The 26,463-nt window shown below is 35.0% G+C and overlaps 5 protein-coding genes across 6 annotated transcripts; all 5 read left to right on the forward strand.

The window, feature by feature from the left end:
* Positions 1 to 5,469: 5,469 nt before the first annotated feature.
* LOC108212548 (B3 domain-containing protein Os03g0212300) lies at positions 5,470 to 6,320 on the forward strand. The gene is made up of 3 exons (XM_017384275.1): positions 5,470 to 5,782; positions 5,851 to 5,984; positions 6,078 to 6,320. Exons 1-3 carry the CDS (start codon positions 5,470 to 5,472, stop codon positions 6,318 to 6,320), a joined length of 690 nt encoding a protein of 229 aa, XP_017239764.1.
* Positions 6,321 to 8,575: 2,255 nt separating this feature from the next.
* On the forward strand, positions 8,576 to 13,611 carry LOC108211935 (uncharacterized membrane protein At3g27390-like). Its single transcript, XM_017383655.2, has 10 exons — positions 8,576 to 8,866; positions 9,064 to 9,172; positions 9,389 to 9,590; positions 9,698 to 9,828; positions 10,566 to 10,854; positions 10,977 to 11,083; positions 11,344 to 11,482; positions 11,808 to 12,000; positions 12,528 to 12,771; positions 13,236 to 13,611. The coding sequence occupies exons 1-10, from the start codon at positions 8,773 to 8,775 to the stop codon at positions 13,372 to 13,374; spliced, it is 1,647 nt and encodes a 548-aa protein (XP_017239144.1). The 5' UTR covers positions 8,576 to 8,772; the 3' UTR covers positions 13,375 to 13,611.
* A 314-nt stretch (positions 13,612 to 13,925) lies between these two features.
* Positions 13,926 to 15,870, forward strand: LOC108215059 (cytochrome P450 CYP82D47-like). Its single transcript, XM_017387391.2, has 2 exons — positions 13,926 to 15,091; positions 15,192 to 15,870. Exons 1-2 carry the CDS (start codon positions 14,135 to 14,137, stop codon positions 15,816 to 15,818), a joined length of 1,584 nt encoding a protein of 527 aa, XP_017242880.1. The 5' UTR covers positions 13,926 to 14,134; the 3' UTR covers positions 15,819 to 15,870.
* Positions 15,871 to 16,856: 986 nt separating this feature from the next.
* On the forward strand, positions 16,857 to 18,923 carry LOC108215058 (cytochrome P450 CYP82D47-like). Its single transcript, XM_017387390.2, has 2 exons — positions 16,857 to 17,933; positions 18,015 to 18,923. Exons 1-2 carry the CDS (start codon positions 16,920 to 16,922, stop codon positions 18,639 to 18,641), a joined length of 1,641 nt encoding a protein of 546 aa, XP_017242879.1. The 5' UTR covers positions 16,857 to 16,919; the 3' UTR covers positions 18,642 to 18,923.
* Positions 18,924 to 19,518: 595 nt separating this feature from the next.
* Positions 19,519 to 23,355, forward strand: LOC108210892 (protein root UVB sensitive 4). Of its 2 annotated transcripts, none has more exons than XM_017382349.2 (10): positions 19,519 to 20,036; positions 20,216 to 20,362; positions 20,482 to 20,628; positions 21,207 to 21,269; positions 21,352 to 21,428; positions 21,753 to 21,858; positions 21,992 to 22,094; positions 22,179 to 22,330; positions 22,419 to 22,484; positions 22,640 to 23,355. In XM_017382349.2, the coding sequence occupies exons 1-10, from the start codon at positions 19,605 to 19,607 to the stop codon at positions 22,886 to 22,888; spliced, it is 1,542 nt and encodes a 513-aa protein (XP_017237838.1). In that variant the 5' UTR covers positions 19,519 to 19,604; the 3' UTR covers positions 22,889 to 23,355. The 2 variants fall into 2 exon arrangements, with proteins under 2 accessions (XP_017237838.1, XP_017237839.1); XM_017382350.2 differs by having other exon boundaries at positions 19,899 to 20,036; positions 20,193 to 20,362.
* The last annotated feature ends 3,108 nt before the right edge of the window (positions 23,356 to 26,463 follow it).

A 26,463-nucleotide genomic window follows, 5' to 3' on the forward strand; every position in this document is an offset into this window, starting at 1 on the left:
GTGATCAAAGTTTCCATTTTTAAACGCAGTCAAGTGTGGACGCCTCTTTGCGGCACATATATAATTAGCTAGCTAGCTAGGTTGGGTCTCTTCTGTTATGGATGTTTATTTAGATTTCTGTATGCTGAACTTCCTGTGTTTGTAATGAAACTGTTTTGGGCTCATATATAAGGTCTTAATGCTTCTTAACATATTAATCTTTACAGTGTTGAGCATCCGGATATAAATTAAAAAAAGAATTATATGCTCTAAACATATTAACTAGTTGTGTTGAGATCCGGATATAAGATCAAAAACCGTTAAACTGGTCTGCTTTAAATCATAACAATTGTGGTATAGGAGATTGATCACATCATTATGCTTGTGATCTAGTTTCCACGTTGCGACACAAGTATACACCTCAACTGATAAGATATCAGCACTAATCAAGCAAAAGTCTGGCAAGGGTCTGGAAGCGGCATTAGAATTTGTCACTGTCAAAGAATTCTTCTACCATTTATTCATTTCGGCTAACCGTAGAGGATATAGAGTATCTGGTACCGTTTTACGCAGGTATATGGTGTCAGAATCTTGAATGCAGTATATGAAGACGTTGGCCAATAAACTTTTGGTTCTCATTAATTACATAACAGGATTTTTATGAAGCTACCTGGGATGCTGGGGGCAAAGATCAGGATGCTGTTATTTATGTTATTGTCAACTTTAGCAGCACCGCTGTATGTTTCGACTTGAATTGTAAATTATTTTGAACAATTTAGTCTTAATAAATTTATAAATCTTGCAAATACGGTAAAAGTTTCTAATTTCTGAAAGAAAATTCTACTGCTTGGTCCGAAATAATGCTGCTATATTCGTCGATTATCATTCTTTTTTTCTTAACGTTCCTTTGCTCCACTTACTCTGGTTTGAGGTTTGACCTTATGCCCCCATTTAGTGTGATTCAGAATCGTTGCAGTAGTAGTATTAACTTGAATCTTTCTATAGCCTTTTCAGAACAGTTAAAACTCACAGAGAAACATAAAACAGGTGCATCAGAAGAAAGTCTACAAGGAATTTAATTAGAGGATATAAAAAAGAGGAGATTTAACTTTCTTCAGGAGCCCTGTTGCATCCATTTTAAAACAGGAGCTACATGTATAAATGCTCATAGTCTGCTACGTTACAGTTACTACTATCAGATTAACTATGGAAACTAATGTAAAATTTGATTATTTTATTCGTCTATTTTCGAATAGCAGAGACCTGAGTACTATAGTAAGCACTTTCCCTGCAGAAGTTTGCTAGTAATAATATTGTGAGAGATAGATAGTTGTGGTCCATCCATTATTTTCTGAACTAGTAACTGCAATACTAATAGACTTGATATGGCAAGAAGGCCAAAGAGTTCGACAACAACAAAGCGCGTTTTCATCAAGGTCTTGTTCAGTGGTTTCATGAAGAAGCTGGTATAATTCTGAACACTGCACATTTTTATTATAGGAATTTATTTACTGATCATGGATCATGTCACATGCATATTTTTCATTAATGTGTTCATTTACAAACCAACCAGCCATTATTAATTGGTGATTTTTGTGTTCTTGTTATCAGCTGATCCCGCGCAAGTATGTTATGCTTCATGGTGAAACTTTAGGTAAAGAATGTGTGCTCAGGCCTACTCATACAAGTGATTCATGGCGCGTAAGGACTAAATGCATCGACGATGAGTTGTATTTCAAGAAAGGGTGGAAAAAATTTGCGAAACATCATTCGTTGCAGTTTGGTGACTTGTTGATTTTCCGACATGTTCAAAATTCTGAATTTGATGTGGATGTGGTTGATAAGAGCGGTATTCCCAGAAAAACCCTTGCTTTCAGAACTGACCAAGTTATGAAGGACTCTGCTCCTGTACCAACTAGTAAGATCAATAAGTTATACAAGATACATGCTCATTGATCTTTACATATACATTACAAAAACATTTAAATGCTGGTTTGTTTGATTGTTGCAGGCCGAAAGAAAAAGGCGATTCTTCAAACTGCAGCTCTTACAGCAGCAGAAGCTCTGATTGCAAGTTCCGAATATCCTTCCTTCTATAAGATAATGAAGTCTGCTTATGTGGGATCTGGTGGATATTTGGTTAGTCATTCCCCTGCATGCATGACATGCAGTTTAAATTGATGTGTGCAGCATTACACTTTTTTTCTTGGCAATAACGAACTTTGAATTGATGTCTGCAGCATGTATCGTTTGATTTTTCTAAAGAGCATATGAAAGATTACTCAGGATATGTGAAAATCAGGTTGTCAGAATCAAAAGCTTGGATGATTAAGGTACTGAGACAAGCCTCTGAAGGCAGGACATTGCTGAGCGCTGGGTGGAGTAACTTGGCAAGAGAGAATTCTCTTCAAGTGAATGATGTTTGTGTGTTTCAGCTCATCAATAAAAAAGATTACACATTTCAACTCACAATATTCAAGCATATCAGTTGAGTGTAATTTTCTTTATGTGAAATGTTTTTGTTACTTCTTAATTGATCAGTGTCTCTCTGCATTGAATTATACTAACTAATCTGGACATTGTAGGTGGAGGAAATCAGAAGCACAAGAATTGTAAAGTTAAATTGAAGTCTTCTGATTCAGAGCCTATTCCAAAATCTAAAAAAAATTCTGACAAGGCATTTGAAGAAGCTGAGAGATTTAAATCAATGTCCAAGCATCATTCAATCATAACTGTTATGCATCCCGCTTATGTGAAGAGGGCATTTCTGGTGAGATCATCTTGTACTTGTGTACATAGTTAAGTCTCGCAGTCTATATATATGTAATACTAATAAGATTGTCGGAAATATAATGTTTTCAGCATGTTCCATCCGCATTTCATAACTATATGTGTAAGGAGGAGGGAGAAAACGAAGTGAGACTTCAGTGCCTTGGCAAAGAACGGAAAGTGATCATGAGAAATGTTCGTGAACAGTGCAGGATATCTAAAGGCTGGGGAGCCTTTGTGAAGGAGAATTCTATAGAGGTGGATGATGTTTGCGTATTGGAGCTCATCAGCAAAGAAGATGCTCTGATAAAAGTCACCATTTTTAAATGCAAGTGTTAAATGTGTGCGCTTATATGCAAAAAACATGCATAATTCTGTAGTTGTCCAGCTAGTCCTATATCAATGTTCAATTTCAATTGTGGTTTCTTCTGTTGTATTACCGTACTTTCGCTCTGCTGTAATGGAAGGGACCGTGTTAACTATCATATATTTGTGTTGGTTCATTCGTTATATTGCTAGCTGCTTGAAATTTTAGAGATCTTGCTGAGGTAAGTACAGAGAAACTGATAACAGCTTAACAGGTATAGATGGAATAATTTACTTGACTCCACTCATATAAAATGTACGTTATCTGTAAAAAGTTACAAGAAAAATGACAAATACTCCTTCTGTTTTTTTTTATACGACGTTTTGACTTTTGGCACACAATTTTAAGTGCTTTGACCGGGTAGTTAAAAATATTATTTTTTGAATTCTCTTTTTCTGAATAAAAATTTTGATTATATATTATTATTCAGAAAAAAAGTTTTAAAAATAATATTTTTAACTACCCAGTCAAAGCACTTAAGAGTGTATGCCAAAAGTCAAAGCGTCTTATAAAAAAAACAGAGGGAGTATTATGTATTTACTCTTAATGAAACAGATTGAACTCATGATCCCTCAAACAAAACTTCAAGCATAAACAACATGGGTGTACATGGTTCAGGTTGATCGATTTATTGAAATTTAACAATTCAACCCAATTAAATCGGATTATCAAAATTTTAAACCAACCCCAACCGTGTAAACCCTAAAACCAAATCAATTTGTAGTGTTTCGGTTTGGATCGGTTAGTCGGTTTACTAATATATATATAAAAAATGAACAGATGCTCAACTCTTCTATGCATACCAGTATAATCATATCAGACTACTAGGTAACTGAAACATGTTCGGTTAGTAATTTAAATATTTTATAATAAATTCTCTCATGTATAGAGGTTAAGAAACTTTAACTTTGGATTCTCTTGAATGTTTCGGTATGTGTCTTAGGTTGTTCTGGTAGTAGTATGTAGGGTCTGTGTAATAAACTAATAGGTTATAGTAATGGCTCCTATGTTGTTTGGTCGTTGATGTAGCTACTCTCTTCTGAGAGATGGTTTTAATAAATAAATTTTGCTTATAGAAAAATATATTCGAAGTTTTGGGCTATGCATATATATAATATTTAAAAAAATTTATATTTTATTCGGGTTGGTTTGGTTCGGGCAAAAAAAACTCAAACTTGTAACCAACCCAATTAAATCGGGTTTATATTTTTTTAAACCAAATACATATTGGGTTCCAAAAATTCGGATTGGTTCGGTCGAAAAGTGATCGGTTCGGATTGGTTTGGTCGGTTTTACCGAATCGTGTACACCCCTAATAAACAGAACCAGAAAAGTGTCAGTGGATTCCTCTCGCTTCAATGGACAATATTATGAAAACACGAATCGGATTTAATCAAGAAAAGCACAGAACATAAATTAATCGGATTGAACAACAATTAACAGGTGATTAAATAATGACAGACTTTTAGATGAATAAGGCTATTGGTATTTACTGAAACAAGTCGAACATTTTCTGGTTATAGATACATTATTCTCTTATTTGGATGCCGTATTTGGAAACAATTAACCAATCATAACTGGTTATCAAATAAAATATGTAAAAGTATTCACATATGATAATCAAATTTCATTCCAATTATGTTAAGACTTTGTTTAATAGATTATCCTTCAATAAAAAATATAAAATTTCTAGAAGGGTTGAATTTTTCCTATTATAGTATTTTATTGTTCTTGAACAGGAATCAGACGCATTTTCAGACAAACATAATTTATGGCGGGAGATAATCGAAGTAAATTAAATGAGGTTACCTGTAACAGTTTTCTTGAATGTAAAATAAATGTTTGTAGTATCAGGTTGATGCTCAGGTGCTCACAGTGCACTAATACAGTATCTGCAGCTCTAGCTAGGGGCGCCCTATTTGCATGTCCACCATATCTTCTTACAGCTCCCAGCTCCCAGCTAACTAAATTTACTGCACCTTATTTACAATACACTTATTCTACTGCATCATCATGCTCAGCTGGTGTGTTCGGTTACATATATATTGGATAATTATGACTTATAAGTAGTGGTCATTGTTGGGATCTGCAGACATCTAACAGCTTAAGTTAAAATATAGAATGGGAAGAAGACCTTCGGCGAGAAAACCTTCTTTCATGAAGATCCTAGTTGAAGATTTTCCCACCAAACTGGTACGATACGTTGCAGCATATCATTTTCACCTTATTATTTTTATTTTTTAACTGCATAAACAATTCTACATGTGTAGTGATGTGCACACGCATCTCCTGTTAAACTAGTATTTGATTTTATTTTTTCTCATCTCGTCATAATTAATTTTCCCACTGGACAGATGATACCACCCAAGTTCGTTAGACTTCATCGCGGAACTTTGCCTAGAAAATGCTTGTTAAAGGCAAGTCATACACAATATTCATGGCCTGTAAGAGTGAAGCAGATGAACAATTTTTTGTATTTCAAGAAGGGTTGGGGAAAGTTTGCCCAATTTCATTCGTTAAAATCTCGTGACTTGCTAGTGTTCCGGTATGATCAAGATTCCGTGTTTTCCGTGGACATGTTTGATGAGTCTTGCTGTTCCAAGAAACTTGTTACTACCTCTCAGAATGAAAAACCCAGGACGAAATCTTCTCCAGCTATAGAATCCAGTAAGATCATTGATATATTTACAGAACATGTGTCTTGTGTTATTTACATACGTATTGATTTGTGACAGGCAAATTTAAGACATTCGTCAATCATAAGAAACCAGGTGGCCTTATAGCAGCAGAAGAGCTTATGGCAAGCTCAGAGTTCCCCAAATTCATCTTGGTTATGCAACCAATTTACGTAAAATCTGGTGGCTATATGGTGAGTCTTGCATAGTTTCTTATGGTAATAGAGACCGAAAATGTGTGTGCTGGCTATTAAGAAATGTTTATGTTGATTTGAATATTGATGCAGCATGTTCCACAAGAGTTTGCAAATATGCATCTAGAAGAAAGCCCAAGGGAATTGAAGATTGAGGTCGGAGATAAGACATGGAGCATTGGAATAGTGAAGGACCGACGTTCACGAAGGCTGACTAAGGGTTGGTGTCCATTTGTTAGAGAAAATGGTCTGAAACTGGGGGATGTATGCGTTTTCCAACTCACAAATGCTCAAGATTTTACCCTCAAACTTTCAATTTTTAGCAGCACCACTTAAGTAGTAGAAGTATGTTGTTTCATTAATCAAGATTGTAGAAGATGTTGTTTCATTAATCAAGATTGTGATTGGTGTTTGCTTTAATTATAGGGTCTCTAGACATTAACAATTAATTTTTATGGGTTTTTCTAGCATGAGAACACATTAACAACTACAACACCTTTTTGTTATGTGGAGGATTTTTATACATGCAAGCGACATTATTATTGATGAGCTTAGACTCAATAGAATTTTGTCGGTGTGTCCCACATTGACACACACTTGAAAATCTGAATTTTTATTTAGGAGAGAATTTTGATTGATAAAGATTCCTATGCATACAGAGTTATTATTGTTAATGGAACCGATAAAAAATTTATCATCTCTTCAAAAAATAGTTATTAATGTGAATATGAAAATCTGCTAACTATTCAGTTAATTAATTATTTAATCAAAAAGTAGTTATTAGCGTGAATATGAAAATCTGTTAACTATTTAGTTAATTAATTGTTTCTTGCAAATCTCCCTTCATATTGGTGATGCTCGTCTCCATGGAGATATATATATTTACAAAGTTATGAAGGTAAATTGGTATTATGAACTTTGGTATGCATCAAGTATTCACGAATCACGAATGAGTGTTTTGTGTTCCCACTTCCCATATATGATGTGTTCAAGATTCGGGTCTTATCACAATTTACAGACCACATCAATTGTAGAACCCTATTCAAATTGTTCTCAACACATGGAGTATATGAATTATAAAATTCTTTCAAATTTAGTTACTACCGCCGAAATGTAAGTACACAAAAATGGTTATATAAAAGTACCTATATTCCAATAGTTTCTGATTGGGATTGCAATATAAATCTTGAAAATGTGGAGAGGCATTCTTTTTATATTTAAGCATGAGTTACCTGGCCTTAATTTCTATATTCTCTACGTTTTTTTTTCTGGTTTAGAATATTCCTTCTTGTAATGATGCTTTAACATCCAGGTACAGGCACCGAATAAAGTGAACAGTGATAAAAACACAAATGTGTCCGGTAGTCTGTACAGGGAGCACATGTTTCAATATATTATAATACTCTCCCGTCTCTTTTACATGTGCATTTTGAAAACTAAAATTTTTATGTATTATATAATTGAAAAAAAATAATAATAATTATATTATTAGATAGTACTATATGTAGTTTATACTCCCTCCATCTCATTTTATAAGACGTCATCACTTTTTGCACGCTTTTTTCGGCAGGTAAAAGAGATACTCGTACATAATATTTTTTCGCGATTTTTTTATATTAAAAGTTAAATTTTAAATTTCTATACAAAATAAAACTTATAAAAAAATATTATATAAAAGAATAACTATCGTACACATTGAAATACGTGTAAACAGTAAACCGATCATATAAAGTGAGATAGAGAGAGTATTAATATGCAATGCAACTTTCAGATTTTAAAAATAATGGATAGATTTTAAAGATAAGATAGTATCTGCTAGGACAAAATAAGCGCATGTATGTTGTTTCTGAAATGAGAGAAAATGAGACATTTTCTAAGTTACAAAATATTAGAGATCTTGCTAAAAAGATGGTTGAGGCCAAATTTCACACTATTTTTCTTTTGGTATATCTTTTAATTGAGTTGGCATTAGTTTTGTTTGTTGCAACGGTTACCATGTAATGAGTATTCTCTGCTATGAATGTTATCAAGTCAGATTTGCGTAATAAAATGAGAGATGATTTTATGACGGATTGTTTAGTGTGCTATGTCGAGAAAGATGTGTTTATGGATATTGATAATGAAATGATTATCCAACATTTCCAGAATATGACAACTCGAAGGCTTGATTTACCCCATTTACGTGTTGAAGGATGACCAAAGAAAAATTACAGGTAATATCTTGTCAATCTATTTTTGTATGCTCTGTCATATTTTGCTTCTTTGCATGATTTAGTGAAAAAAAATTTCCGCGCTTCGCCCGGAAGGACCCCTTCGATATTTGCTCTAGTTCCGTCACTAATTATATATGACATGTATCCGGGAAGATGAAATGCATCGCCATGACAAGCATAACTTTGGTTCATAAATGTATTTTGTCGTAGATCGTATGCGAATGGTTTGGAAATAAAGATAATATAAATTATGCAAAATAAAGATAATATAATTTATTATGATTTCATGGGTCTTTGAGAATCATAATCGAACCGAAGTCAATTCAAAAAACGGAAAGCATACATTATTACATCGAGATCTAAAAGGAAACACGAAGGAACGCACCTATAAATAAGTACTCCATTTTACTTGGAAATTGAACTTGCCGGGGCGGTGGTCTCTGTTTGTTGAACCACATACAACTTGCTATGTGCATACACATCAAAACCAGAGTTGGATAGCTTCTATATCGCAGAAAAAAACCCATAAATTTTGCAGTGAGCTTAGCAGTTGATTCATCATACTTGAGAGAATTATGAACCTCTCATATTCGTACTGGACTTATATCTGCTATTGCATCTTCTTCCCTCCCATTTTCTCTTTTCTTTTTGTTCTTGGTATCATCAAAGGTCCTCCATCTCTCTCTCTCTCTCTCTCTCTCTCTCTCTCTCTCTCTCGCTCCCCCCTCTCTAACTCTCCCTCCCTCCCTCCCTCGCTCTCTCTCTCTCTCTCTCTCTCTCTCTCTCTCTCTCTCTCCCTCTCTCTCACACACACACATGTTTTCATGGGAATACAGAATTTAGTGATTTGGTCCATCGTGCTGCAGGTTCTATATTCAGTCCTTTTGTGTTTCTTGTCATTGCTTTTGGAGATGCTGGAGTTGTTGTTGGGCTGTGGCCCCTCCATTTATTTTGGAGCATCTACTGCCTTATAAGGTCAATAATATTCCTTTAATATGGGCATCTGTTTCTTATACATTATATATTTCGGGAGGCTAGATTTTCAAGCATATGCAGTGGAAGAGTCTGAGCCAAATTGCACTTGTGATTTTTTTTTTAAATGGCTTAATTTGTTAAATGTTGTGCTGCTCCTAACTTAATAAATCGGGTCCATTAGTTCCTTGTTGATGTTCTATTTTGTTGATGATGCAGAACAAACAAATTTGGTCTTTACATGAAAATACTACTAATTTGCTTAGTTCCGATCCCAATAGCAATGTGGACAATTCTTGGGGTTGGTGGAAGCGCGATCATGGGAGTTGGATATGGTTTTGTCTGGCCTGTTATGGAGACATTCAGGGCCATCAGCAAGAAAGACTTACCATTTCATACGAGGTTGAGTAAATGTTTCATGGTATGTTGAATTTGTCTTCTGCATCAGTTATTTTTTTTCGAAATTGTTGTTTTAAGACATATTTTTGTGAGATGACATTTTTTAAGTTTATTTTACAAATACTATAGGATGGCACTTGGTCTCAAGTTCAGGGTGCCTGCACCATCGTACGCGATTTTGCTGATTTTTCCTTCCACACATACTTCTCGTTCATGGATGACCTGCTCGATTCCAAGGGGGAGAGACCTATTGAACTCAAGTATAAGACTCTTTAAAATTTGTTCACCCCTTTTTAAACTAATCTTTTTTCCTAGTAAAAGATTAAGTTGGTCAAAACTTAGATAAGTATCCTTATTTCTACTGCTTACACGGTTATTACACATATTCTGCAAGTGCATTTGTAACAGTCAATTGGATGTCTTATAAGGATGAAATTGCTAGCTTGTGATTGAAATTTTAATTTTGTGATTTACTGTTAACAAGTATATGCAGATTTGCAATATTTGAGTACATAAAATAAGATTAATCCATTCTGGTAAATTTTATTGTCACTTTTCAATGTTATATATTTGATCAAATGTGTGTTTATAGAACTGGAATAACAGGAAGATGTTTTTCATATAAGCGCTCATTTTGACGGTCATTTCCCTGATTGCTGATAAATATAGTTCGTACAAATACACTTTCAGAAATGCATATCTTAGGTAGTACTAAATGTGGTATTTCTTAACTGTTGTGTAAGTAGAACCTGTACAGAGAACAAATGTTTTTTATGAAGTGTTTGATAAACATCATATAGCATGTCACATTATGCCTACTTTACTTCATGACCACTAATATCAGCCATTTATACTGAAAAACACATTTAGTAATGTCCAAAAGCAGGTCTATTGTAATTTTCAAATTTATTTGCCAAGAAATAATTTTCTTGGATACAAATATTATAACCATGTACTGATAGTACTGACATGGCATTCGCCCGTATCATTATTGTAGGGTTTTGCAGTTGCCTGGATGCCTTTTGGTTTCAGTTCTTGGGATTGTGGTTAATATACCTCTGATCTCTTTAATAACTTTGTATAAAGGTCCAATCCTGCTGTTCAAAGGATGGCAGCAATTGATACGTGATCTTATAGGGAGGGAAGGTCCATTTCTGGAAACTGTTTGTGTTCCCTTCGCTGGGCTTTGGATTTTGCTGTGGCCTGTCATAGTGTTCTTTGCCATTATCGCCGGAATATTATCGAGTGTCCTTATCGGAAGTTATTCTGCAGTTGTTGCATATCAGGTTACTCTTGGGTTTCAATTTTTTTTTTCTCGCGGCTACCTCTACCCTGTCACATACATCCCACATCAGTCGTACCAGTTATTTATTTTAAAACTAATAATCTTTGTGCTTCAACCTATTAGGAGAATTCTACTTTAAGGGGCTTAAAGTTTGTAGTTGCTGCAGCATCTGTGTATGATGAATATACAAATGATTTACTTTACCTACGTGAAGGCTCCTGCTTTCCAAGGTCAGAAAGATACGCATATACACTTATATTTTTGTATGATATTTTAGCTTTATTGCATCATTAATATATAGTACAATTAAATATATACAATCTTCTCTTGATGTATGCTTGCTTGCTCTGAGCATTCATTCATCTAACTTTAATCCAATGCACTGAAACTGCTTAACTATTTGCAAATGCATATCTGTTTTTTTTTGTTCTAAAATTTGCAATTTTCATCATTTAGCTATTATATAATTATCTCTCTTAATGGAAGGCAGGCCTCAATATCGTGAGCGGGTTGATTCAGCTACTTCAGTGCTTCCCGGTCTGAGATTGCGACAACAGATAGAATCTGTTTATGCTGATGAACCTTTGATAAATTCTTCTGCGAACATGCAGAAGCTAACGGTTGCTGTGGTAATTACAAATTTGTTTCGAACACTTATTATGTTAAGTGACTGTTATACTCTAATTGGTTAGAATTTTTTGCATCCCATATGCCATCAGAACATAGTAGACATTTCCCCAATCTATTAATAATTATATATGCGTAAAGAAAAAGTCGAAGCAATGAGGAAGAAACCTATTGACATCACCAGCATTCTATGCTCTAGGTGAAGACATCACCAGCATTCTATGCGCTTGATCAAATTAATTATCTGTCAACCCGCAGGAGTATGTTTTTACTTTTTCTCACATAACTTTTTGAAATTATTGCTTAATATTAAATTATTCTGTGTAGATATGGGATGATTTCTTCAAAGCATGTGAGAGTATTGGGAAGGAGCTGCTTAATACTGGAGCCATTCATAGTGATGATATTGAGGGATGGAAAAAGTCAAAGAACAAGATAGTTAATATCGGGATTCCTGCATATGCATTTCTTGACTGCTTTCTCCGATCTATAAAGAAAGAATCTACTGGCTTTCTCTTACGTAAGCACTGCCTTGTTAATTATATCAACATTAAATGTAGTTATTTGCTTTTTTGCTCGATACCGTTAATCACCTACATATTACAGAAGAGAGGACCAAGTCTGAGCCTTATGGTATATCTCATAAGTGTTTAGCACTACAAAAATTATCATGAAACATGTGAAGCATATAATGAAGAAATTCAATCTCGCTACTGTTTTTGTTTGTTTAGTCAGTCAATATTGTTAATTTTATTTTTTAATTTTCTTTTTGCTCTTTGTAATTAAGAAGACCACATTTGCTTATACATCTTTGACACCACCAAGTTGTTGCATATATAATAGATATGAATTCACGGACAACAGTAGACAGCTATTTGGGTACAATTAGTAATTAAGTTTTTTATACATATTTTCTTATGATAAAAACAATTAAAATTATTAATTGAAATTAAATCAAATAAATTAGTTGCAGAGTTTTAAGTATCTTGAACTTTTGGTAATGTTGTATGGGAAAGGATTGTATGTAAGGTTTTGTAATCATGACAGGAAATAATGTTGAAATTACCAGCGTAAATAGACCGGAAGGAAGGATTTTGGACTGGCTTTATGACCCTATGAGTGTCATGAAGAAGCAAATCAAGAATCTTAATCTACAAGAGTCAGAGGAGTTATATTTCTACAAGCTCTGTTTATATGGTGGCGACAAGGCAAGAGTTGAATATTGGCTGAATGGTGGCATAGCTCCTCAAGACGAGATTAGAAGAGCTCAGTTGGAGGGTATAAGTAGGAGGTAGGTATTCTATATATAAACATACACATTTATCTCTTCTATCCTTACATTTTATAGTATATGGAGAGATTTTAACCCCCAGTCCTTACTGTTTGAAGAAGTCCTTAGATATGCATTTTATAATGGTTTAAATAAGAAGTTATACTTGTTCAATATTGAAAGCCTTTGTGTGGACAAGTAACCTTATAAGCTTACACATTAGTATTTGTTATAATAATAATTCTCGGGTGAAGGAGAGACACACACAAGACCTGGAACCAAAAAAGAAGGCATTGTTAGTACTATGCTATTCAGGGCTTCTTGACAATTCAATTTTTAGAGTGAATGATGGTAAGTAAATAGAAATTTCAGGACTGTTGAAAATTCTTATCAACCTATTGCAAGCAAGGATCCCTTCTTTTGAGTTTGAAAGTTCTCTTTGGTAGAGTTTGACAATATAACCTCTGAATTCATCGTCTTTCTAGGTTACAAGGGTTTTGTCTGACAATATCAAGGCTGCCAACATCTCGTCGTAGGTTCGATGAAGTAGTGAAAGCAATAGAGCAATCAAAACATACAGAAGGCTATGGTGTAGCAGATAATGATGTAGAAGCTAATCTTTAGAGGCATTACTGTAAATTGGGCTAGTTTTGAGTTACTGGTGGCTGTAATGTCTTATAGTCTTATACTTGTAAGTTGATTAAAGTAGCTGGATTCATGTAAACTTTAATGCAACAGTGTCCTTTGCCTCTCTGTGAGATAGAAGATAAGAGAGCTCGGAAGGTGTGACAAACTTCAGGATTTTTTTGTCACTTGATGATAAGACATAAGTTGAGAATGTATGTGTTCATAATTTGGAAATGTTGTTCCTGCTGTATGGTTCTATGTTTATCAGACACTAAACGATGATTTTTTTTTTTGTGCCTTCTAACTTACGGATCTTTACTTTTTGCACGTCCAACTTACGGATCTTTGCAAAAAAGGCCTTTGTACTCCTAAATATAGATTTAAGGTTGCGTATATCTTACCCTTCCAAACCTCATTTGATAACATACACAGAACTAAACTGCTGATGCAGTATTACATACTAGACTATACTAAATGAAATATTCTGATATTTTAGCAGTAGAACAAGTGTATTAGTATATAAACTCAGTCGTATAAATTTATAAGCTGAAGCATTTGACATCAATTATTTGACATAAATTATTGTCTGTTGATGTCATCTCTCCAGTAGAAAACAAAAAGTTGATAAGAATAGGATAGAGAATGGAAGTCAAAGGTATCTTGGATCTGAGCCTGTACTGATGTTGTGCCTCTCATCTTTCTATACATCGAGGCAAACCAATTTCTGAGATCAAGTTGACCTGCTCCGGTTAAGTTCATGGATCATTTTCTTCAATCCTCGTTCTATTCAGTCTCTGGTCTGTTTGCCCTTTTAGTCTTTATCTATTTTATAGTTAAAAGATCAGGTAGAAATGGAAGACAGAGCACAGGGTTGCCTGAAGCTGGTGGAGCTTGGCCTTTCATAGGCCACATGCATCTTCTGGGTCCAAATCAGCTGACCCATTATACACTAGGAACCATGGCTGATAAGTATGGACCAGCTTTCACCATCAAGCTGGGTTCTCACAAAGTAATGATTTTGAGTAACTGGGAAATGGCCAAAGAGTGTTTTCTCACCCATGACAAGAATTTTATAGGAAGGCCAATTGTTTTGGCCTCAAAGCTACTGGGATACAACTTGGCTATGTTTGGTTTTGCTCCTTACAGTTCTTATTGGCGTGAGATACGCAAGATTGTTTCCCTTGAACTTTTATCTGTTCGACGAATTGAAACATTGAAGGGCTTAAGAGTTTCGGAGGTGCAGACATCGATAAGAGAAGTATACAAGTTATGGGTTGAGAGTGGTAGTAGTAGAATTGGAGTTCTGGTGGATATGAAGCAATGGTTTTCCAATATAACGCATAATTTGATCATGGGTATGGTGGCCGGAAAAAGATACTATGGAGGTAGTGCTAATGGTAAGGAAGGGGAGGCACAGAAGTTTGAGAAGATGGTTAGAAAGTTTGGGTTTTTGTTTGGTGCATTTTTGTTCTCTGATTTTATACCTTCTCTAAAATGGCTGGATTCTAAAGCACATAAGAGGGATATGAAGAGGACTGCGCAGGAGTTGGATGACTTTATCCAAGGTTGGTTGGAAGAGCATAAGCAGAGAAGACTGTTGAGAGGAGAGGGACCGGAAGAGAACGAGGATTTTATGGATGTGATGCTAACTATTCTTAAAGATGCTGGAATAGCTGGTTTTGATGCTGATACCATAAACAAGGCTACATCTTTGGTAAGCAACTTGCTACTTCATACTAAGCATCTAATTTGTTTTACACTTGGCTAGATTAATTGTTCATGTATATTTTCCTATATCTTTTGTGTTTTCGCAGAACCTTATTTTAGCTGGATCTGACTCCACAACTGTGGCTCTTATATGGGCTGTGTCTCTCCTGCTCAACAACCGTTGCATGTTAGAGAGGGCACAAGCAGAGCTTGACACATTTGTTGGAAAAGACAGACATGTTGATGAATCAGACATCAAGAACCTTGTTTATCTCCAAGCAATTGTCAAGGAAACCTTGAGACTGTACTCCCCTAGCCCAATAATTCCTCTTCGTGCTGCAATTGAGGATTGCACCATCTCGTCAGGATACAACATTCCTGCTGGTACGCGTCTTATGGTTAATGTTTGGAAAATTCACCGGGATGAGCGTGTGTGGTCCGAACCAAACAAGTTTAAGCCAGAGAGATTCCTGACAACCCACAAGGACATTGATTTGAAAGGACATAATTTTGAGTTCATTCCATTCGGCTCAGGAAGGAGAGCATGCCCAGGTGTAGCGCTTGCACTACAGTCAGTGCATCTGGCTCTGGCTAGTTTGTTACATTGCTTTGATATAACTAATATATCTGATGAAGATGTAGACCTGACTGAGAGCTTTGGTTTGACAAATTTCAAAGCAACACCTCTTCAGGTTTATCTTCTGCCAAGGCTTCAGCCTAGCTTGTATCTGTAATTTCTAGCCTGGCTTTTTTTTAAGATATAAATATTGTTTTCGTTTTCTGCAATATTATTCTTGGATGATTTATGCAACTAGAAACAAATTGAGAATTAAATTTCTTTCGGTTAGAATAGTAGCAGTTAACATCTAGAATTACGTGTCTAATATTGTTTACTGTAAATTTTATCTTTACACTTGAACAAACATGTTTACAACTTGGGTTCTTACAGTTCAGTAATCATAAATTCATAACTGCTTCATATTATTGTCAATGATTTGCTAGTTACTTGGGTGCTTTAAGTTACTTAAGCTAGTACTTGAAAGATCCGAATCTTTTACCCTTCTAAATTCTTTGTAAAAATGTTATAAATTATTCCATGTCTCTTGGAAAGGTCTCAAAGCTGTCAGGTCTTCTTTTCATCGAAGCCTGGCCTTGAAGTTTCTGCAAAGGCACAGGTTCTGTATCTTTTATTTTAATTGTTAGAGAAGGAAACTTCCCAAAATATATATTATGTATTATTCTGTCAATATTAAGTTTCCATGTAGAATCTGTATGTACTGATATATATACAAGGGAATACATAACTCCGGACAAGGAGATTTACCCCATCTTACATTAATCAAAGCCCATGTATCTTTGTAATGTTATATTCGTTGTAATGTTTATCCTGATTAAATTTAGTCATTTTCTTATAGAAGTGATTATTTTGGTCGGTGTTTCAGGTTGTAGTTTTATATATACTCTAGCAGAAAGTGTACAACTCTGTATGTTAATTTATATTGCCTTCATAAATCTATAGTTCTTACAGTAACAGCTCTCTAGTGCTAGTGTATGATCCAGATCTTGACTACAACAACAAAGTTGCTCATGTAGAAAATAATGAGATCCCATACCAAGTGATAGTATATGTGTGGTGCCTGATGTCTAAAGGCTTATGCAATAATGCAAGTAGTGCACTGAACTCAACATCAACTATTCATCCTCTCGTTCTGCATTATTAGATATCGATTGTTGATTATCTATGAAATCTAATGAATTGAATAAAGAAGCCGCCGGAATGAAGTCAAAACAATACTGCTTGAACTTGTATTTATATCTTCCTCTCTTCACTCTCCATGCACAACAAGCCATACCAATTTCTAAGGTTAACTTCACCACCTTACTGTAAATTCATGGATCCATTCCTCCATTCCCCGTTCTATTTAATTTCCAGTCTGTTTGCGTTCTTAGTCTTTATCTTTTTTGTGGTGAAAAGACATAGCACATATGGAAGACAGGGCATAGTCTTGCCTGAAGCTGGTGGCGCATGGCCTTTCATAGGCCATATGCATCTTCTGGGTCCAAATCAGCTGACGCATTATACACTTGGAACCATGGCTGATAAGTATGGACCAGCTTTCACCATCAAGCTTGGATCTCACAAAGTTATGGTGTTGAGTAACTGGGAAATGGCTAAAGAGTGTTTCCACACTCATGACAAGAATTTTGCAGAAAAGCCGGCTGTTTTGGCCTCTAACCTACTGGGATACAACTCGGCTATGTTTGCTATCGCTCCATATGGCTCTTACTGGCGCAAGATACGAAAGATTGTGTCCCTTGAACTTCTATCCGTTCGACGAATTGAAATGTTAAAGGGCCTACGAGTTTCAGAGGTGCAGACATCAATAAGAGAAGTGTACAAGTTATGGGTCGAGAGTGGTAGTAACAGGCATGGAGTGTTAGTAGATATGAAGCAACTGTTTGCAAATATAACACATAATTTGATAATGGCTATGGTGGCTGGAAAGAGGTACTACGGAGGTCGTGCTAATGGTAAGGAAGGAGAGGCACAAAAGTTTGAAAAGATGATGAGGAAGTTTGGATATTTATTTGGAGTGTTTTTATTTTCTGATTCTATACCCTTTTTGAAATGGCTGGACTCTAGAGCACATAAGCGGGACATGAAGAGAACTGCGCAAGAATTGGATGATTTTATTCAGGGGTGGTTGGAAGAGCATAAACAGAAGAGGTTAGTGAGAGGAGAGGGACCAGAAGGAGATGAGGATTTTATGGATGTGATGCTAACCATTCTGAATGATGTTGAAATAGCTGGTTTCAATGCTGATACCATAAATAAGGCTACATCTTTGGTAAGCAATAGTTTCCTGCATCTTATTTGTTGTGCACTTAAGTGTTATGTATGTGATCTTGATGTCTTTTGTGCCTTGCAGAACCTTATATTAGCAGGATCTGACTCCACAACGGTGGCTCTAATATGGGCCGTGTGTCTCCTGCTCAACAATCGTCATATTTTAGACAAGGCACAAGCAGAGCTTGACAATATTGTCGGCAAAGATAGACATGTTGATGAATCAGACATCAAAAACCTTGTTTATCTCCAAGCAATTGTCAAGGAAACCTTGAGGCTCTGCCCGCCTAGTCCAGTAATTCCTCTCCGTTCTGCAATCAATGATTGCATCATCAAGCCCGGATACAACATATCTGCTGGTACTCGTGTCATGGTAAACATTTGGAAAATTCACAGAGATGCGAGTGTGTGGTCTGAGCCAAACGAGTACAAGCCAGACAGGTTCTTGACAACTCACAAGGACATTGATGTGAAAGGGCGTAACTTTGAGCTCATTCCTTTCGGCTCTGGAAGGAGATCTTGTCCAGGTTCAGCGCTTGCACTACAGTCGTTGCATCTGGCTCTGGCTAGTTTCATACATTGTTTTGATATGACCAATATATCTAGTGAAGATGTGGACATGACTGAGAGCTTTGGTTTGACAAACTTCAAAGCAACTCCTCTTCAAGTTTTTCTCTTGCCAAGGCTGCAGCCTGGCTTGTATCTGTAAATTCCAGCCTGCCCCCTATAGCTGGGATAGTGTTTCAAATAAGTCTTTGCTTTCAGTCATTACTCTGGTAATAATCTTCAAGGAAAGAGCTTGTTATGTTTTAATCTCCAGACACAGTCACAACATCCATCATAGATGCTGTTTGTTTTTTTATATCCGTTTCTGCTTTGTAATAGCTCAAGTGTGCTGAAATTTATTATCACACCCCCCTTAAGCTTCCTTTTTTCCTGTAAGAAAAGCTGAATAGCAATTATTATCTATTTTACTACAGTTCATATGCTCTTCTGCTTTGGTAAAAAATTGTTTTCTTTTTACCCATTCGAAGAGGTGGCTTGTTTTTTAAGATAACCACATTTGATAAGTGATTGACTGATAAATGATAATTTATAACTAGGATTGATTAGTTTTTATATGTTGTTGAATAAAAATTATATATATATACAGATTTTGAAAATAACAAGTTTAAATAAGAGTTCGTTTATTAAACGACGAGATTAAAAATGAGTCGAATAAAAATGAAAGTGCTTATTCAGCTTATTTGATAAAGTAAATGATTATACTATATATTAAGTTCAAAAATGAAATTATATGATATGGTGTCAAATTTTTTATTTTGTCAAGAAAATTAGTGGTAAAAGTGAAGAGATAACGTGGTGTTTAGTTTTATCTATAAAATTTTAATCAGCTTGTATAATTATATTATTTATTTGCTTATAAATGTTTAGATATAAAATCTAACATCAAATAATATAATAATTTAATGAATAAAATTAGTAAAATAATATATATTAATTTTGAAATTAATATAAATTAAATTTCAAAAATTCAAACAAATCGCTAATTTCTACGTATCAGATTTTACAAGTCGCAGAGCAAACCAGGCCCACTATCGTACTGATAAGTGATATCCAAACGCGCCTCTATTTGTGAACCCTTGTCCCTGACCTTGAGCCACTCACTCTCATGCAAATTAACTCGATCCCTGCTTCAAATTCACACTTGCCATGGCCTTCATCAAAAATCCATTATTTTTTCACATCATATAAGCAACTGAAGCCCCTTTCTTTTTCATTAAAAGCTTCTTCTTTTGAAGCCCAAGACCCAAAACTCACTATTCCGGCACGTCTTCCGGTGACTATTCGCCGGTCCGGCAGTGTTTTTCAGTATTCATGGGATGGTAATCAGTTAAAGCTGATATCTTTAGATAAAAGATCCTCGCTTTCCTCTTCGTTGGATGATTTTGAAGATGGGTATAAAAGATTGTTCAAGTTTGTTAGCTTGCCTGTTAGAAACTTTTTTTTGCCCAGGGAAATTAGTGGGAATTATGTAGAATATGTGAAATGGAAGTTTTTGCATAGAGTTTTTAGCTCTGCGCTTCAAGTTCTTGCTACTCAGGTTTTAATCTTTTGCACTTTGTAATTAGTTGTTTTTTTGTTTGTGAACTTGTTATATTTGTTCTTGTTTAGTTTTCGGAAATTTGGGTCTTAAAGTTTTGTTCTTTCATGACTGTTTTTTATTTTTATTGGCAAATTGTAATGTGATGATTATTAGGATTTTGAATTGGTTACTGCTAGGCAATGTTTAGGGCAATTGGAATTGGGTATGCTCATTCGCTTCCATCTGCTGCCGCCCTCAACTGGGTATTAAAAGATGGTCTCGGACGCCTTAGTAGATGTATCTACACTGCTTGTTTAGCGTCGGCTTTTGATACTAATCTTAAGGTATATTTAGAGCACTTGTTGGTGATTTAAGAGCTGTGAAATATAATTTTGTAGAATGTGTTAGAATATCATTTTAAGAGTTTTATCGAATTTATTCTTATCCACTGTTTTTTTTCAAGCGAGTTAGGTTCTCTACCTCGGTTGTGTTCAGTTTGAGCGTTGGCCTTGAGTTGTTGACTCCTGCATTTCCTCAGTACTTCCTTCTTCTTGCATCTGTTGCCAATATTGCAAAGCAAATAAGCCTTGCATGCTACCTAGCAACAAGTGTAAGTTTCTGATGTTATCTACTGCTTTATTCTAAGAAAAACATTAATAAAATGATACTGTATTACATGATAAGATATGAACTTATAACTGGTGATATTAATTTTTTACCTCTTTCATATTTTCCTATATATGAAGTTTGTTATTGGGTTTCTGAGAATATTTGTCGTCTCTGCTTCTGGAGTAATTATTTGTTATAAATGTATAACAGTAAGGTTTGATTTCGCATAATCAACTTGAATCAAACTGTGGATTGAATCTCTGCCATCAGTTTAAATAATGCCATATCTCATCTAAGATATGTCTGGTATTGCTTAAATTTTACAATTTTTCCAAACTTGGCTAACATGGGTACATCTTTAGGGCTTTACTGTCCAGCAATTATAATTGCTATATTAGATGCTGTATTTGTTTTTACTTAATCATGCCAATGATTTACCAGTTACCAAGTCATTTGAGAGTTAGAGATTGAGTTGGGAAAATTTTATTTTCCCCTTATGTCCAGTTTCTCCTGAAGTTTCATGTATTCTGGTTCAACATCCTAAAGAAAGGTCTAAAAGCTGTCAAATTGTGTTTGCAGTCTGCTGTTCATCGAAGCTTCGCAATAGCAGACAATCTGGGTGAAGTTTCTGCGAAAGCACAGGTCGTGTATATTTTCTTAGTAAATGCCCTTTTTATAATGTCGGTTTTAGTTTCTGGGAAGTAAATTTTGGTTTTATTTTCAGATTCAATCCGTGTCATTCGACAATCTTGGTCTTTTGCTAGCTGCATCCTTGAATATGTTGTTTAAAAATAGCCCCAGGTTTTCTACTTTTCATCTTAGTTATCATAAACTTGTCAACTCCCTTTGAATGTATTTAATCTCCCCCTCCCCCTTTCTAGAAAAGCATAAGAAAAGAGATGGTAATTGTTAGGAACATATAGTATCTTTCTTTGCTACAGCATAATTATATAGTATCTTTTTGTCTATCTTGAATTGAAAAAAATACATGTGTGTTGCATGTTTATAATTGGCCTGCTAAAAATGCACTTGTAAGTACTTAGTGTTAGCAATGTTTATATAAAAGGTCACATGACTAAATAAAAAAAAAATTTAATGTCTTTTAACATTTTGACGTTCTTAAAGATTGCAAGCAGGTTTACCATTTGCTATATATCCAGTATTCACGGCAATTGACCTTTTTGGAATTTATCAAGGGCTGAAGCATGTCCATCTACAAACTTTGACCAAGGTAGGTCTCATATTTTAGCTTTAACATTGTATCACAGGATGACCATGTCTCATCCTTTCATGGTATCATATGCTTGGTTCAGTTAGTAGTATATATTATACTGGTTCACTAATTTTCCCTTTCTGAATTTTAGGATAGACTTGAGATTATACTAAATACGTGGATTGAGGTAGGATATATCCCATCACCTGCGGAAGTAAGTAATGCTGAAGGAATTGATTTCTTGTCTAATGGAGGTGAAATTTCTTTTACCGGGTGTTTGTTGTGGCATTTTTTATACGCCAATATTGGAATCAGCTTTTTACTTAGATTTGCATCAGGCAGGGAACTGTGGAACATTAGAATTGGCTGCTTAAATACCAAGAGTCAAATACCAATGCTGTCAATGATGACCGTAAAATCTTTAAAGAATGAAGATTTATACTTTATTTGTATGGAGATATCTCAACATAAGTTGCTAAGGAAGAATCATGTAAGTATATCGTGTGTGTTTTTGTGTTATGCACTGTGTATGACGAGGTCTCAGAGCTCTCATTTTATTTCTGTCGCCAACATAACAGCTAGGTATACTGCTTTGTGTACGTGAAGGGGCACAGACTGCAGATGTTATTCTGGGTTTATTGCAGGTATTAGAATAGCATTATCTTGTTTTCTTAAACATTTTTTTTATGGGACACAATGACAGGATCTTGAAGAAATGAGGAAACATGATCCAGCTTAGCTTGTTTGTTTATATAGCACGCCATGTTGATCAGTAACCTAATGTTCTTTCGTTTTTTAGGCATGTTATCTTCGCAAGAGACTCCTATGTAGTGCAACCAAATGGGACACTATATTAGAAGCTTGCCACAAATCAGATTTAGTACTAGGTGACTGGTTTAGTCTAGTAGAAGACAGCAAACACTCAGCACTTGCAAATTTCGACTTGTTAAAAGAAAAATTAGTGGAAGCAGGTTGGGCTAGCAAGAACATTTTGTTGAGCACAAAGGAGCAAGCTCGTTACAGTTTTCTAGATGACCCTCAGGGATAAGAGATATCGCACGAACGTGGTGGACTCCTAAGGAGATTTATTAAATTTTGGTTTAAGATGTGCGCTCATCAAATGGTCATGAAATCATGCAGTTCCACCCATTTAAAATTGAATTAGTGGAAATGGGTAGTTTAAGCATAGTCTCATGATCACCTCAATTTTTTCAAGATAGGTCCCTTTTTATTATAAAGAGAACTTCTCATTATAGGATCTCCAGGGATGAGTCTCCCTAAGAGTTTTGTTACCTTTTTTTATACAAGTCATATTTGTTAGCAAGTGGTGAATAATGTTTTCAGCCCGAAACATATTTAGGGTAGTTAAATTCACGAGTTTATGTGATGAATTTACAACTAAAGTGTGAAATAAGTACGTATACAGTTTGACAAGTCCTTGAAGAGTGAAAAATTGAATATGATACTTGTAATTGTAAAGAACTCAGAAGTTCAATATACTTGCTTCTTTTCTTCTTCTTTTTTGCAAAGTTGTAATCTCAAAGTAATACTCCTACATAATTACAAATGGGCAGCCTGGAGTTAGAGGTGGCAAAATGTGGTTTTGGTTTGGTTTTGGTTCTTATAAAATAGATTTGGTTTGGATAGATGAACCAAAACCATTTTCAAACCATATATTAATAAATTTGGTTATGGTTTTAGTTTGAATTATGGGTAACTAGTTTAGTAAGTAAAAATAAGTTTTATATAATGAACAAAAGTTAATACACTCAAATCACAATATAATGAATACTAAATATAACAAAAGTATGTGTGAGTGTGTGAGTTGATGGAGTGGTTTAAGCTCTTGGCTTCTCCAAGTAAGGTCATGAGTTCGAACCATGGGATGTGCATGTGATAATTAGCAAAAAGAAAGAAAGAAAAGAAAAGGAACATAATAGTGTGTGTGGAGAGTTATAAGAAATCTTAAAAGTGAGACCAAATGTGGTTAGAACCATATTTTGTGAGAAATGTGAGACTAAAAACCAAACCAAATCCATTTTTCTAAATGTGATTTCAGATGGATCCAAATTCACAATTTTGGTTTGGTTTGGATTGGTTTAATGATTTTGCATCCATATTGCCACCTCTACCTGGAGTTAACTTTGTACTTGTTGGTTTTGCTACCATGGTAATCAGGAATTGAATTAGGACTTTGTGGGAGATTGATTATACGCGTCAGTTGATTCAACATGACAGTTTTTTGTTTCAACGGGGAAGTTGACAATGAGCTAGTGACAGACTGACAGTTAACAACAAGGATCTCCCTCTGTATTTTAATTCATGATAATTAAATTTTGGCACACATTTTTTAAATACTCTGGTTTTACATTAAAAATATTATTTTTTGCAATTTTTTGTGAATTATAATTCTAATGTATTTTATTTGAAAATGAAAATTTCAAAAATAATCATATTAACTACTGTGACAACCTAAAGTGTCTCAAAATCAAGACGTGAATATTGATGAATATTGTGACAAATTTAACTATATTCTTTAAGCATACCATCTGTTTATATTTTATTATTATTTAAAAAAAAGTAGGCGAGAGAAGTGAATAAAATTGAAGTTAAGTAAATATGATATTCAATAATAATAAGTTAAGAGCATCCAGATACTTTTTAAAAGAGAATGGAGACATGAGACTCTTAAAGAATCTCCGCTGATATTTTTAAGTCATTTCTTAAACTACAATAATATAAATTGTCAAACTCAGTGAGTTAATAGATTGAAGAACGTAATAACTCCAATACTACTCTTTATATTTAGCTCTTTAATTATATTTTATATTTATTTTATATAAATGAGAAAGAAACATTAACTAAAAAAGAGAGAAGATTGCAAGGAAATTAATATTATATCATAAATAAATATTAAGAGTTATCGATAGAGTAACCAGTAGGTTGTTAAACTTCTAAAAATCTTGAAGGAATCCATTGGAGTCCTGATTCTTGACTTCTTCTTTAAATTTGCCCGTTGGGCGCCTGTCTCTTGAATGGACTGAATCCATTAGGAATACCATTAGAAATTTTGAATATTTATTTATTATTTAAAAAATATATTTATTAATAAATATTATCTTTCGAATCGGGTTTGAGTTACTCGCGGGTAGTGCGGGTCGGGTTCGAGTCGGGTATTCTGACCCATTAAAATTTCGGGTCGGATTCGGGTTGGGTAAAATTTTTGACCCCGACTGTCAACCCGATCCGAAACTCGAAATTGCGCGAATTTGTAACTTAGCAGTTAGCACACAGCCACAGAGGTCTGCCCCTGGTATTTTAGCCTCTTCTAGGAAACACGTTGTGCAAGTAGAGGGGTCTGAAGCCCCTAGTATGCGAGCCCACACTCTTCGAGCTACACGGATTGGGGACCTTGGGGTTGGCGGTTGGGTCTGATCAGCCCCTGATTGACTCTTTCCCGGCTTATCCTAATGCTTTCAGGTTTTTTCTTCTTTTTTTTTTTTGGCTAAAAACTTTCAGGTTTTGTTGGGTTTACGTTGACGTGTTATTTTTATACTTGCAAGAAAATGACATGTCAGAATTCATAATCATAATTGAAAATTTTGGGTGCCTGCTTTTTTTTTTATTTAAATTGAAGCTAGAAATATTTGAAAATTATATTATCACAAAGAACTGATTGTGATGTAGTCATTTTTGAGTTAAACCAATAAGCTATCCACAGGGCCGCCATTTTGCAAAAACCACAGTTTTGAGATGATACTGTGGGGGGCCTCAATATAACAACCACCGACATAAAGCTCTTTCACTCTTTAATATAAAGAGCATCCTCCTCACCAAGATACATTCAGATTACTATCTATTCTCACTACCCCTGTCAAAATATTTATCAATGGCTTACAAGATATCAAATAACCAACAGGATGCGTTTTTAGAAACTGAGAAGCTGAGTCTCTCAGGAGCTGGAGATGACAAGCAGCTTGGCTCTCCCAACAGCACTTCAGTTACAAGCAAGCTTTATATCAAAGCTTCTTCCTCAGCTCAAACTCAAAACTCATCAGGAACACTAGACAGACAAGTTGTTCTGAGGCGTATTCGTCAGCACAAGTGCTTAAAGAAGGTGCAAAACACTTTCCAGGCTCTGCTCCCCCAAGCCGCTTCTCACCAGGGATGGCTAGAACAAGATGATGTTTTTACGTCCCCCTGATTCAAGTCTCGGGTTAAGTAACAACCTCAGGAATCACGCGACTCCAGCAGTTGTGTTGGGATTTATGGATGCCCACTGTGGCAAGATAAGTAACTTATTTTGGACCTATTAGAAAGAAATTGATTCACTCAGGAGTGCTTCCATTGAATTTAATTGCTTTGTGAAATAACCAGTTGCTCTGCCATCGTCATCATATTATGTACTTGTATAACATTAAACTCAGTGTCATTTTGATTTTATTATAATTGAATATTGAATATTACGGTTGGTTTTATTGGGGACATGAATATAAACACAAAATATTTTGGAGTTGTGTTACGCATCTTAAATTATGTTCTCAAACGTATTTTTAAATGACATTACAGATAGATAACTAATTTTAATTATGTGATTGATGTGCATACGGGAAATTCAGTTAT

This window comes from Daucus carota, chromosome 3 (assembly GCF_001625215.2).
Source record: "Daucus carota subsp. sativus chromosome 3, DH1 v3.0, whole genome shotgun sequence".
NCBI classification, from domain to species: domain Eukaryota; kingdom Viridiplantae; phylum Streptophyta; class Magnoliopsida; order Apiales; family Apiaceae; genus Daucus; species Daucus carota.